The sequence below is a fragment of the Monodon monoceros genome, unplaced genomic scaffold (assembly GCF_005190385.1).
Source record: "Monodon monoceros isolate NGI ecotype Baffin Bay Population unplaced genomic scaffold, NGI_Narwhal_1 Super_Scaffold_2, whole genome shotgun sequence".
Taxonomy (NCBI): Eukaryota; Metazoa; Chordata; class Mammalia; order Artiodactyla; family Monodontidae; genus Monodon; species Monodon monoceros.
This window is the reverse complement of record NW_021703776.1, coordinates 104,964,329-104,977,860: the sequence shown is the minus strand read 5'-3', so window position 1 is coordinate 104,977,860 and position 13,532 is coordinate 104,964,329. Positions and strand designations below refer to the sequence as shown.

The window sequence follows — 13,532 nt, the reverse complement described above, 5'->3', positions numbered from 1 at the left end:
GGATGCAGGGAGGAGAGGAGGATGCAGGAGGAGAGGGGGATGCAGGGAGGAGAGGGGATGCAGGGAGGAGAGGGGATGCAGGAGGAGAGGAGGATGCAGGAGGAGAGGAGGATGCAGGAGGAGAGGGGGATGCAGGGAGGAGAGGGGATGCAGGGAGGAGAGGAGGATGCAGGAGGAGAGGAGGATGCAGGGTGGATGAGGATGCAGGGAGGAGACGGGGATGCAGGGAGGAGAGGGGGATGCAGGAGGAGAGGGGGATGCAGGGAGGAGGGGGGATGCAGGGAGGAGGGGGGTCAGGAGGAAGGAGAGGGGTGTCAGGAGGAAGGAGAGGGAGGTCAGCCAAGCGTGCCAGGCCCCACATGGTCACTCTCAAAGTTACATGTCACCCTCAGGGACACTGTGTGCATCTGCCTGGGCCCCATGCTACCCTCCAGCGAGTTCCAGGGCCTCACCTGAACAGGCTCACAGCTCCAGGCGGCACCTCTGTGTTGGGTGTCCACGTGCCTCGTGCAGCATGGGCTCACGTTGGGACCAGGAGCCGGTTGCCTGCCCCGAAAGTCCTCATCCAAACGCAGTGTGCTCTCTCACTCTGTCTGTGGCATCCAGGTGGGCTGCAAGCTGAGCCTGGTCTTCTTCCAGTACTGCATCATGGCCAACTTCTACTGGCTCCTGGTGGAGGGGCTGTACCTCCACACCCTCCTGGTGGCCATCTTCTCCCCCAGCCGGCACTTTGTGGCCTATCTCCTGATTGGATGGGGTAAGGACTCCCCCCGACAGTCCGCTGCCACCCCCAAACCCCCCAGGTTCCTGATTGCTGTCCTCTCTGACCTATAAATGCAGGTGCTTTCAGCTCAGAAAAATGCTGTGCCGCCCCTGTAGGAAGAGCTTTTCTAGAGCCAACAGCTTAGTATTTCTGGGAGCCAGGACTTGATTTAAAACTGCTCTGACTCTCATTCCTGGGGCAAACCCTGATGGTGGGCAAGTCAGAAGGAAGAGGCCTGGGAGGAGAAGAAGCAGGGAGACCATCCATCACGAGGTCCCACTAACGTGCCCATCAGCAGGGCTGTGTGTCAGCTCTGGGACCCCCACCTTCACAGCGAGGGACTCCCCTTCAGGTCTTTGCCAAGTCTGAACACAGCCTCCCCAGCACGTTGACACCGATACCCAGAAACACAGAGATGTGTTTCAGGACCGTGAAGCCTTCAGACACATACTCAGTTATCGTCACTGCTTAGTAAGCCATGAGCATAAGCCTGTATGTATTTATGAAGAGTTTCCACTTGATCTTTTCATCGGAAGGCCCTTGTCCTTGACCATCAGGCTAATGAAAGCTCCCACGTGTGCCCCTGCTGGGCTGGTCCAAGTAACCAGCACGGGGTTGTGGTCACCAGGTGTCTTTCTGCAGGCATCCCCACCGTCTGCACAGGTGCGTGGACTGCGGCCAGGCTTTCACTAGAAGACACAGGGTGAGTGCCACGCCTGTAAAGAGAGATCAAGCAGCACTGAGGTCCTGGCATCACTGGTCTTGGGAAACCAGAGAGAAGCTTCGTATCTGGTCAAAGGCAGCCTTTGGACACGGATGGGGAGGACGTTGAACTGCATGGGGAGGAACACGGGTTGGAGTGCTTGGAGAAGAGCCAAGGGACAGGTGGGGCTGAGCTGGGCCTGGCGGCGGAGCTGAGGTTGGGGTCAACCAGGCAGAGACGGAGCAGCCAGCCCAGCGAGGAGGCCGGGTTGAGAGGCCAGCTGGGGCGCAGCTCTCTGAGGTAGCGCGGTTGGACCAGGGCCCAGAGCACTTCTGCTTCGTGTGCACAGTGAGCCAGACTGTGGCCCAGACCCAAGCACCAAGAGCTCCCACCACCGGCGCTGTGCCTCATGCAGGACCCAGGGTCTACCAGTTGTCCACTACCAGTAACAAACCACCCAAAGCTGGGAGTTCACATAGTCCCGGTTGATTTGGTGTGTTTCTGTCCCTGGAACTTGGGGCGGTTCTCCTGGCCTCAGCCTGGCTCACTCACACGCCACAGGCACCTGCAGGGGCAGCCAGGGCCATGGGTCTAGGCAGCGTACGCTGGGTTCCAAGGACTCCACATCCTGCTGTCAACCAGCTAGGACCCAGGACGAGGGTGGGTCTCTGCCCCTGCTGGGAAGGGGTGTGGGTAACAGAGTGAGCTGGAGGCATTTTACAAGCCGCCCACCCCAGCTTCCTGCTGGAGAGAGCGCGTGGCAGTCAGGAGGGACCACCTAAGGAGCCGCGTGAGTGAGAGGGTTCATGGTCGGGGGCGCTTTGTTTCGCAAGCCCCCGGGGAAAGGGTGAGTCTGCAGTGTGCTTATCCTCCTGTGCTTGGTTTGTAGATGGAATTGGTGGTAACGTGATTTTCCTTCTCTTTTTTCAACAGTTGCTGGGATACCAATGACCACAGTGTTCCCTGGTGGGTTATACGAACACCAATTTTAATTTCTATTATAGTAAGTCATTTCTGTATTGAAACTTGAGTTGCCTGCCGGGTTGCACACTTGGGCAGAGAGCGAGCCCACTGTCTGGTAGTAACTATAAAGGGCCCGTTCTACTAGGTCTTCTGAGACAAGTACCCTGAGGCTGAGCTCTTGCACGGTGGGCTTGGCCCACCTTCAGGATGAATTCTCAGTGAAGCGGAGGGCGAGAAAGAGACAGTCCTCCAGGGGAACCTCGGGGTGGGGTGGGGGTCAGAGTCAGGTCCCCCAGGTGTGCAGCCTCAGAGCAGAACTGGATTCCCACCTGCGGATTTCACGTCTCAAAATTAATTTTCTCAACTCAGCTGCCGCGCCCTGGGGTCGGAATGTATGTGATGCAGCAGAGAGACACTGTCTGGCTCTGACTCGGGGGAGGTGGGGCAGGGAAGAGCAGAACTAGGGGGCAGGGTCCTGGTGCTTCTGAAACAGCGGTGCCTGGAGCCCCGTTTAGGGCGGGGCTGAGCCACACACATCCCGGCCACACCACCTCCCTTGCAGGGGGACTTCACACACAAACGTGTCGTCTCTTTTTCGTGCAGGTCAATTTCATCCTTTTTGTTAGTATTATACGAATTTTACTGCAGAAGTTGACATCCCCATATGTCGGCGGCAATGACCAGTCACAGTACAAGTGAGTATTTGTTTAGATCCAGCTCTGAGCCACCCTCACCAACCTCAGGCAGCCTGGAAACTTTGAGTACATGTGTGGAGAGCAGAAAAACTGGGGTGCAAGGACCCTGCAAATGACCCCAGCTTTTCTCCTTTAGTTGCAGGAGTGTGCTCTTGGCCACTTTACAGGGACCCCTGGAGATGGACTGTCTTGTCCAAAGGCCAGCGTTGCCATGGCAATTTTTCAAGCCGTGTTCCTCTCCTTCATTCCAGCGTGGATGTCCTCTAGATAGCAGCTTATTGAAGTGTTCTGCCTGCTCTCCTGTTTTGTAATCTGACTTTTCTCTCCTTGGCCACACGTTGTTTGTATTTTATATTTAGTTCTTTCTTCCGCATCAGACCACAGGGTCCAGGAGACACCTCATGTCGCACCTTGTACTTAATAATAACTCAAGTGATGTTGTTGCCTGGATGATAACATGAACATGGCTGTCATCATCTCCCTCATGGGGAAGAGCAGTTAAGTAAATCACTCACCATCATCCAGCTAATTAATGAGGGTCTGAGAACTCTGTAAAGGAACTTGAGGGTCATGTAAATTTCTATCAAGAATTTATAAAGAAAAGATAAAGCCCACAACTCGAGTATAAAATAAAGCTAGTTTAGTGTGGAGTGGTTGGTCCAGCTGATAGGAGCCTTGGATACAGGCAGATTGGGGTTGGAATTGCAGCTGCAGAAGCTGCGTGACCCTGGGTGGGTTACCTGACTGCCCCTGCAGGGTGGGCCCCCCCTCAGCTGTCTCCTTCCCTCCCCTCCTTTAGACAGCAGGGTGGACCTGGGGAGGCAGGTGGCAGCCCCTGTGGTCAGCAGCCCAGTGCTGGGTTATGTACCAGCTGGAGTCCTGGGAGAGGTAACTGCACTGCTCTGCCTCGGTTTCCTCACCTGTGAAGTGGAAATAATAATAGTACCTGTCACAAGCTTATAAGGACTGATAGGGTTAATATTCAAAAGACGTTTAGTGGCTGGCACCAGTAAAGTGTTGCGATAGAGTTTGGTAAACATACACATGCAACTGTGCCCTGAGGTGTGACAGTCTCTGCCCAGCCCACATTAGAGGTCAGGCCTAGAGATAGGGTTCCACGTCAGACCACAAAGGATAAAGTGGTTTCAGCCAAACCTTCCAAGTAGCATTTTTACTGCTCAGGTGAGAAGCCGGGCTGTTTCCTGGACTCACCCCATGCCTGCAGCTCAGGCTGCCCTTCAAACTGAACTTTCAGTTTCTGCACGTCTTATTCAGGGCCACGCTGACCTTCCCTTTGGGCTCTTTGGGAGTGTTCCTAAGTGGATCTTAGAGATGGATGCTTTTATTTTGGAAACAAAATAAAGCGGGGATGATAAAATCTGTTCTTCTTCCAGGATAACAAAAAGGCAGAGCACATCTTTTCTGTGTATCTGTCTCGTAACAGTAGTGGCAGATCTCCAGGCACAGGGCCCCAGGGGTCCAGCTTCTAAATCCCTTTTCTAGAGACTAGCACAACAGCAAATTCCAGATGGATCAATAGTGAGAATCCTGGCAGATTCTCTCTAACATTTAACTAAAGGGCAGCTCCCTGCAGAATCCCAGCCTTCACTCACTGGGCTGGCAGAGACCCGAGGTAGTGAAGGCAGCAAGTGCACCGTTGGTGTTGCAAAGTCAAATGTTCAAAGCTGCACGTGGCGGCAGCTGGGTGGTCAGTGAGGCCTTCCCTGCCCACCAAGGCCCAGGGCATGCTCACACCTGGTGCAGAGCGGCTGGGATTCAGAGTTTGTGCAGATTGCCCAGTACAGAGGAAATCTTGTTGTAAGTGCCACAGTGCCTCAAAAATACGTAAAGCAAAGGGTGACTTTTTTCCAAGTGTGGGCTGGGGTCCACCAAGCAGAGGAGATGCGGGAGGAACACGGAGGTGCCTCCCGCCTCAGTTCCCACAGCTCAGAGTTGCCAGGATGAGGCAGGTTGTTGGAGCGGCTGCTGGTTGCTGGGGTCACCCAGGGGCCTGGACATGCACACGTACCACCTGGGGGCCCAGGCCCCTGCATTCCTGACCAGCCCCCCAGTGATCCCAAAGCTCCTGATCCTTAGAACATGCTGGGCTTGCTACACCAAATGTGGCCAGGTTGAGTCACCTGGGAAGATGCTGGGCCACCTGCAGAGACCTGATTTAATTGGATGAGGGGCAGCCTGGACTTGAAGAGGTTGAAAAGCCCCCCAGATGATTCTCATGTGCAGCCGTGAGAGTCAGAAGTGGTTTATAGAAGTGGTCCTCAAAGTGGGGTTCCAGGCAGCAGCCTCAGCATCTCTGGGCACCTGATAGAAGAATTCTCAGGTCTGCGTTTTAACATGACCTCCAGGTCGTTCTGGTGCAGGTGGGGCCTGAGAGCCCTGACTTAAAGAATGTGACCTGTACCTGCTGGGGGGGGGGGGGGGGGGGGGGGGTCGGAGGGGGGGGGGGGGGGGGGAGGATTGAGGTCAGGTATTTTATTTTCAACACCAATGCAGTGAGAAGAAAATCTGCTCTTTGATTATGGAGGGTAAGAGCTCTTTGAAAGACAGAGAAATTAGATCTGGTCCAGATTCCCCGATTCCTCAGACTCTGTGCGATCCAGAGCAGGGTCGCCTGCCAGGACCTATAAACAGCCGTCTGTGGGAACACTTTCTGTCACGCTTGTGCTCAGGGGGCCACCCCTGCTGCGTCTGCTCTCTTGATCTGAAAGTAAAACTTGCCCCCATCCTCCAAAGGCTGGGGATGGGTCTCAGCTATTAAAGCCAGTGGCACACGGGGCCGTCAGACCCGCTCAAAGCAATGTCATCCTTGGCAAACTCGTCAGGATTTCTTGGAAGAGCTTTGCTGCTTTATGAGGCAAAGTGGTGGCCATCATCGCGTTTGCACACTCAGTCCCTACGGGGTGGGGTGGTGTCAAAGCTAAGGGGCCCCTGGGCTGGCCAGCAGGCGGCCGTCGGGTCACCTCGGGAGCTCGGGCCCCCCCTTGTGGTGCAGGAGGCTCACGAAGTCCACCCTGCTGCTCATCCCTCTCTTTGGAGTCCACTACATGCTGTTCGCCGTGTTTCCCATCGGCATCTCCTCCAAGTACCAGATACTCTTCGAACTGTGCATCGGATCCTTCCAGGTGCGTGGGAAGGGGCTGGGCGTCCCGGGGAGGGGAGGGTGTGAGTGAGCTCTGACCCACCGCCCTTCTCGCTTGCTTGCAGGGCCTGGTGGTGGCGGTCCTCTACTGCTTTCTGAACAGTGAAGTAAGTCCTTTGACCTCCTCGGGAAGCACAGGTTCTCGGCTTGTGAGGGAGTCCCTGAAACGCCCCTGAAACCCCTGGGGAGGGCCCGCCCTGCTGTGGGGGTCAGTGCCATTGCCCGGCGCCCGCGGCGCTCGGCTCCGTCTTCCCGCACACCTCGACCGCCCCCGCCGACCCGCAGCGTCCCAGAGCCTGTCCGCAGGCGAGCGCCCGGCCAGCCCCGCCATCAAGCCCCGCCCCCAGGCGGCCGCGCCCCCGGCCAGCCCCGCCCCCCCAGCCAGCCCACACCCCCGGCGGCCGCGCCCCGCCCGCCCGCCCGCCGCTTTCCCTCTGCCGCGACCCGCATATACCCTCGCCTCACCTGGGCGGCGGCTGCCTCTCCAGCGGCTCGCCCGGCGCCTCGCGCGTCTTCCCTGTCGCCCCGCGCGGTCCTCAGGGTCCCGTCCCTCCATCGCTTTCCTCGCCTCTTTCGGGGCTGCCAAGCGGGAGCGCCAGCCAGCATCGGCGGCGGGAGTAGCAGGAAACTCCAGGCCGAGGAAAAGCGCCGGCTCTGCTCTGTAAACGTTTCCTATCCCTAAGCAGCACCTCCGTGCAGAGTGTCCTCAGATAGGGGAGGGGTCAGCCTGGAGACCCTTCCGCGCCCAGAACCCCGGCTCTGGACCGCGGGCGGCGGGGAGGCGGGCAGGGGACGCCTGGCTCCCAGCCGGCCCCGCCCCCTGCGCCGGGGCGTCCCAGGTCCCCCGTCCGGGCCCCACCCCGGCTGTGTCCAGCCCTCTCCGCTCCCCCGGCCGAGCCGGCGTCTGCTGCGTGCTCCGTGCCTCCCTGTCCCGTGTCGTCTGAGCGACTCCTGCACCTCCCTCCCCTCGTTCTTTCCGGACCCCCCTGACACCCCCGCCCCCCGGGAGCCAGGGAGCAGAACCAGGACTGTAGGGCAAAGCGCTGGGGCCCCGGCTTCCACGGGAGGTCTTTTCTGAAAAGGCAAATTAGCCCTCTCGGGTTCTGGGTGTAGCGGCCGCTGCCTCTGGATTGAAGCCTTGGGCTCCGTAGTCTGACCTCCTTTCTCTTGGTCCCTCGTCTGGTCCCGCATCCTTCTCCGCCTCTTCATTCCCAGGCCCGTCTGTCCCCGCCCCGCGCCCATGGATATCACACCCTCCACACCCAGAAAAGGGCCGAAGGGGAAGCGTTAATCCAGGGGCATTCGCCCTAGGGGGAAGCTGGGGTCTCGGTTCCAGCTTGCCCACCGCCTGAGCCCCGCCTGCTCTCGCCCCCGCGCCAGGTGCAGAGCGAGCTGGGGAGGATGTGGCGGCCGACTCTGTGCCCCAGCCGGCCCTCCGGCCGGGACTGCAGGCTGCACAGCTTGTCCGGCTCGAGGAATGGCTTGGAGGGCACCCTGCAGGTCCCCCGCGGCTCCCGCGCCCTGTCCTTCCTGCAGACAGAGACCTCGGTCGTCTAGAGGTGCCTCCACACCGCAGCCCGAGCCCCCAGCCAGGGGTGCCTGGGGTGAATCAGCTCGGACCCACTGGAGCGGGCTTGGCTTATCCCACCCGTGGAACCGGCTTACCTTGTAACCGCCCGGGGTTTAAACCTAACGATTGTTACACTCCAGCATTTCGGTAGTTTTGTGCTTTATGTTGTTTGGCCGTGCAGACAGACCCATTTTCAAAGAGACCAGGAAAGATCAAGGTGGCAGTAGCCCAGGACTTGGGTCCAGCGACTGTGGAAGAAAACGGGGGATTTTCTGATCTCAATGCCTGTTCTCAGGGGGCACAGGCCTGGGCTGGGATGCTGGCCCTGAGTGACGTGGTCACCCTTTCTCTGCATGACCTACATCGCCGGCCTCAGCCCCCAGGTCCCACAGGGCAGCCCCTTGTGTGCAGGACACACAGGCGCCCGCTGAGGGCTTCCGTGGAACCCTCCCCCAAGCCCAGGTGGGCCCCGCCTGGCACAGTCATGCTCACACCACCATCCAGGCTCTTCTTTCTGTGCCGCTGCACTCGGTTCTCCAACCCCTTTATGATACTGGTCCCCTTTAACAATGAGGCCACAGAGTCTTCGTTCTGAGGCATCACAGACCTGAGCGCAAGTGCCAGCCATCGGGATGACTGGCTCCAGGCAGCGGGGCCTGGCAGGCAGGGCCAGTCCCCGGGGGGGGGGGGGGGGCGGACGTCGGGGGACGGGGGGTTGGGCGCCGCGAGGCCGTTGCCCTGCAGCGTCCCTCTGGGGTGTGCACCCAGGCCCCCTGTGAGAGGAGCCTGGTCAAACAGTGGCAGCGTCCACCTGGAGCCCCTGGCAACCCGGCTCCCCAGCTCAGACGATTTGCTGCGACCAGATCTGCACGACCAACTGAAGAGCCAGCTCCCAGGGTGCCCGGGGCCGTTGGTGGAGCGCGGGAGTCAGATGTGCACCTGGACGTCCGTCAGCTGCCGGGAGCCAAGGCCGCGGGCCTGGAACGGGGAGGCCTGGCCTGACTGACAGCAGAGGGGAGAGTGAATATCACTCACTGTTAGCAGAGGAGGGGGTGACCAAATAAAATGTTGTAAACGTGTGTGGAATGTCCTCAAGCCGCCATGTGTGACCGCTTGAGTAAAACCCATTTCGTGTCTGTTCGCTGGGTGACCCTGACCAGCAAATGCTGAGGCCCCAGGATCTCAAACTGAGGACATTCGGAGGAAATCTTCCCGTGTCTAAAGCGGAGCCTGGATGGCGTACGGGGTGGGAAGCAGGGCACGTGGCAGCTTGCGGCCTTTGCAAGCAGCCACCTTCCCCAGGGCACTTACGCCGCCTGCTTGGACGTGCTCCTTGCAGCATCCGGTCAGCGGTGGGGGTGATGCGCGGGGCGCCCGGCAGCCCTGCAAGGGTTGGGGGGGACACCTGCGGCTCCCAACACACCCACCCCACAGCTCCACAGCACCTGAGAACCTGCTAACTAGGGCCAGGGCTGAGCACATGCGTGCTCGCATATGTGCACGTATGTGTGTGTGCCTTCTGGGAGCTAACCCCTAACTGCATTTGTGCCACAGACAGATAAAATCTATTTCTAGTAAGCTCCATGTTCAACCAAACTGCTTCATTCCAAGAGGAATACCGCACACTGCTAAAGGTCAAGTTCTCCAGAAGCTGACTTAGAAATGAGCAGACGGACCAGCCTCCTGTGAGTTTCTGAGAGCCCCAGGTGCCAGGTGATGGTACGTTGTCAGCTGTCCACTGGTGGAAAGAGCTTCATGAGAATTTGCTTAAGGTAGGAATGTGTTGCATTCGCAAGGAAGGGAAGTGAATAGGTGATGTCGGGACGGGCAACAAGCACCTTCCTTTCTTAGCAAGAATGGCGTTTTTTCAATGGTGCTTTTTATCAGGTTTTCAGGTTAGAGAAATTATACAGAGGAGTTACCAAACCTCAGATATTACAGGCAGATATTACCCAGAAGGTGAAAAAGCTCTGAATTTCGCCCTCCATCTGGCTCTTACTGCTTGAGAAGTAAACATCAAGAGTGAATCATCTTGTTCCCAATAGTTTCCTCTACGTCTACGCAAACCTCTCCCTCCCTCCCTCCCTCCCGCACTTTCTTCTTTTTCTTCGTGGAAAGTAGGTCATATTGTATAGAAGTTTCTGCAACTTGCTTTTTTAGTTAAGACGGGCTGTGTGGATCTTGCCTGTCTGCACACAGATGTGCTTTACTTGTAACAGCTGCGTGATGTTCCATGGCACGGACGCGCTTGGTTTATTCCACACCCCCTGTTGATGAATGTTTGAGCGCTTCTGCATGTGCTGGAGCATCGCCACAGAACAATGTCCCAGAAGTGGGAATGGGTTCCAGGCCTGCGCTTTTGGCTCTGGGCGGGTACGGCCCTGGAAGAGGTGGCCTCAGCGCCGCTCTCACCAAGCTGCGGTAGATACCAGCATCACTGGGGTTCCCATCTCTCTTCGCCCCAATCTGCTGTCTTTAGTCTTGGAGACAGTGAGCGTCTCTTCTTTACAGAAAGCTTTCTCTTTAGTTCTGAGCCTCAGCCTGACCCACGGACGTAGACGTCAGGTAGCCAGGCCCCTGCTTCTCCAGTCAGCTGCCCCACCTGAATGCAGGTCCTGCTGAAAGTTTACAGATTAACTTCCTTATTTGTGGAAATGGGGACGAGACTCCGCAGAGGTCGTGGGCGGTGTGTCATCATCACCTGTTTGCATCGCCGACCACCGGGCCCTGTAAGAGGCCCTGCTTAGCTTGGGGACGTCACAAAGGATTTAGGGCATCGTTTATACTGAAGAGTGTTCTTTGCAAGATGGAGAGAAAAGGGCCTGTCACTTCCATTATCTTCTCTAAAGGTTTAATGAGGAAAGTGGAGCAGGCACAGGCGGTGGGGGCCCCCACTCGTGACAGCAGTCCCACCTCCCCCTGCCCAGGGGCGTCCCGGACTGAGCCCTGGATAGCAGGCCTCAGCGCCAACGATGACCCCAGAGCTGTCACTGGGATCTTGGTTAAAGCTACTTATATTCATTATATTCAACCCCTGACACCGAAGGACCAACAGGGGGAAATAAACTATTGGAATATAATTACAAAATAATGAGGCCAAGTAGCACCAATTTCTCTTCTGGAGATTTAGGACTTTACAAATCCTTATATGCTGAATGCTATAGATAGAGCAAAGTATAAGAAGCAGCAAGTGAACTCAATACACCTGAAAAACACAAGCTTTCCTGGTTTTAATCATTATAATCATGAATCTAGAATATGCAAAATTTGTGATTTTCAAGTCATAACAAAAATAATTACAATTCATTCAGGTTTAAAGGCACACAATATACTAAAACCCCGTCATAAGGTGACTCATCACTCTGCAGACTTTCACATGCATGGGCACATGTGTTCTCCCAAACCTCTCAGCCTGCTGTGAAAACCCACGTACCATCTGTTCTGGGCTCTGTAGGAGCCCCATCTCTGTAAGTTTAGTCCCAGTCTCTGTGCGCGCATGAAACACACTCATGAATGCTGGACTAGGCGTTTCCGGAAGCAACCCGGCCGCCTCCCCGGGGCCTTTGGAAAGGGTTTTGGCTGGCTTCCCTCCCCACCCACAACCGAAGAGAGTCCCTCCTTGTCAGACAGGCTTAAGGCTGGGGGATGGAGAAGCTGAAGGAAGAGGAGGGGGGCGGAGAGCGTTTACTCTTGAGGGGGCAATGGGGCAACTTAACAGAGCAGCGCTGCAGACAGCACATCCGTGCGCAGAGCAGGGGTGCAGGGAAAGGGAGCTCGGGAGTTACTGAACCCACCAGGCGCCCACTGGTACAGAAGGTAGAGAGGGGGCTTCCCTGGTGGCGCAGTGGCTGAGAGTCCACCTGCTGATGCAGGGGACGCGGGTTCGTGCCCCGGTCCGGGAAGATCCCACATGCCGCGGAGCGGCTGGGCCCGTGAGCCATGGCCGCTGAACCTGCGTGTCCGGAGCCTGTGCTCCGCAACGGGAGAGGCCACAACAGTGAGAGGCCCACATACAGCAAAAAAAAAAAAAAGAAAGAAAGAAAGTAGAGAGGGACCCAAGTTACTTAAATTACCTTCGTGGACTTCACTGTGGCTCACGGTCCTCGACCGCAGCAGGTCTGCATTGTGTCTCCTTCTCCATCCCTCCATTTGTCCATCTGGCCGTCCATCTGGCCGTGAGACCATGCAGGGCTTTGCGGACAACAACGCCGAGAGCTCAGGAGGGGAAAGAAGGGTCACAGTGCAGGGCAGAGGCAGTGAGGGGCTTCAAGCCCACAGGAAGGAGAGGTGGCGGGTGGGGACAGCTGTGGCCTGAACACAAGGCTGTGAGGGCTCAGCAGCCCCACACCCTGTGCCCAACTGGCCACTGCTGAGAAAATCTGTGAGGCCGGAGCCAGGCTCGGTGCTCAAGAACCATGACTGGGTGTCCACTCTGTGACCACCAGCCGGGCAGTTGGAAAGCACATCCTGGGGCCACCTCTCGTGGCATTCACCTGCTGGCCCGTGCCCTTGCAGCGCTTGGAGCAGGGGTCAAAGCAGACTGTCGGTGATGGCACCGACCCCCACCCCACGTGGCCCCATGCCGCCCCCGGACCTTGGCTCCCAGCCTCGCCGGCCTGACGACAGCCTTGCAACGGCAGAGGGAGGCCACAGCCCAGGAGGGAGCGCCCTTGGCTGAGGCCACTGGGTAAACGGGCCGAGCTGGCCCAGGGCAGCCCCGCCCTCAGCAGCCCGCGGGCCGCGGCATGCCGGTCACTGCAAGCTGCCTAGGCTCTGTTTCAGGTGGGATATCCATAAAGCACCAGCCCCCTGTGTGCCCAGCCCCTTGCTCTGGTCCCCAGGCCCCGCCCAGGGTGGAAACTCAGCAGGGAATGAGAAAGACAAGTGAGGGGGCCTTGAGCTTCTTCAGAGCCTGTGCGGGGTCCCCTTCGGGCAGACCTGAAATCTGATGATGTGAGTGGCCTCTGCCAAGCTGCCTCTACAATGTCCCAGCTGCTCCAGCAATGCCAGGGCTCAGGACGCAGGATGTCACCCTCCTCTGCGGCTTCGGGCAAATTTCTTGAATAATCTGGGCTTCAGCCATCTTCCCTGCAGAACAGGAGCGGGGGAGGAGAGGACGCGGGGCAGGTTCCCCTAAATGCCCCAGCGCCTCCACCTGCCCCGCCTGCTTCCAGGGCCCTCCCATCCCTGCTCACGCCCCCCGGCCCTGTCCCCACACTGACGAGGCCCCCGTGGAGACCAGTGGGCAGCTTGCCCACCAGACCAGCGAGGGCTAGACCAAGCCCGGCCTGTCCTGCCGGCGACACTCGAGGCTGCCTGGTAACTGAACCTGGGTCAGCGAGAGGGCTGCTGGGAGGCGTCACGTGCCCCCCCACTGATCCTGAAGGCACCATGGCGGGCCGTCAAGAGGGTGATCAGGAAAGGAGGACGTTCCCCACGGCACCTGCTCAGTCCCGGGTCAGGGGGCACCTTTATCCCTCGGAAGCGCAGGGTGACCCTGCGGCAGGCGGCCCCCAGGAGCGGGAGGGCAGGTGACCTCATGTCTCCGTCTGCCCACCTGGGGCTGGGGAAGCATCTCCGAGAATGTTTTCTAAATAATGTTTAAGAGCAAGTTGAAAGGATGCTTGTTTGCAAAATATACCAGAAGAGTGAATGGTGTCCCAGTGGCGTTTGACTGT

The 13,532-nt window shown here is 57.9% G+C and overlaps 1 protein-coding gene across 3 annotated transcripts in view; it reads left to right on the top strand.

The window, feature by feature from the left end:
• Positions 1–8,529, top strand: part of VIPR2 (vasoactive intestinal peptide receptor 2) — a 69,620-nt gene extending 61,091 nt beyond the window's left edge. Inside the window, exons 7-13 of one of the 3 annotated variants that reach the window (XM_029233393.1) lie at positions 607–757; positions 1,406–1,466; positions 2,400–2,469; positions 3,033–3,124; positions 6,138–6,267; positions 6,350–6,391; positions 7,665–8,529. In XM_029233393.1, the coding sequence (XP_029089226.1) occupies positions 607–757; positions 1,406–1,466; positions 2,400–2,469; positions 3,033–3,124; positions 6,138–6,267; positions 6,350–6,391; positions 7,665–7,841 (723 nt within the window). In that variant the 3' untranslated portion in view covers positions 7,842–8,529. Of the gene's footprint in view, positions 1–606; positions 758–1,405; positions 1,467–2,399; positions 2,470–3,032; positions 3,125–3,246; positions 3,598–6,137; positions 6,268–6,349; positions 6,392–7,664 lie in introns of those variants that run through there. The other 2 variants (XM_029233394.1, XM_029233395.1) reach the window with 2 other exon arrangements.
• Positions 8,530–13,532: the final 5,003 nt, after the last annotated feature.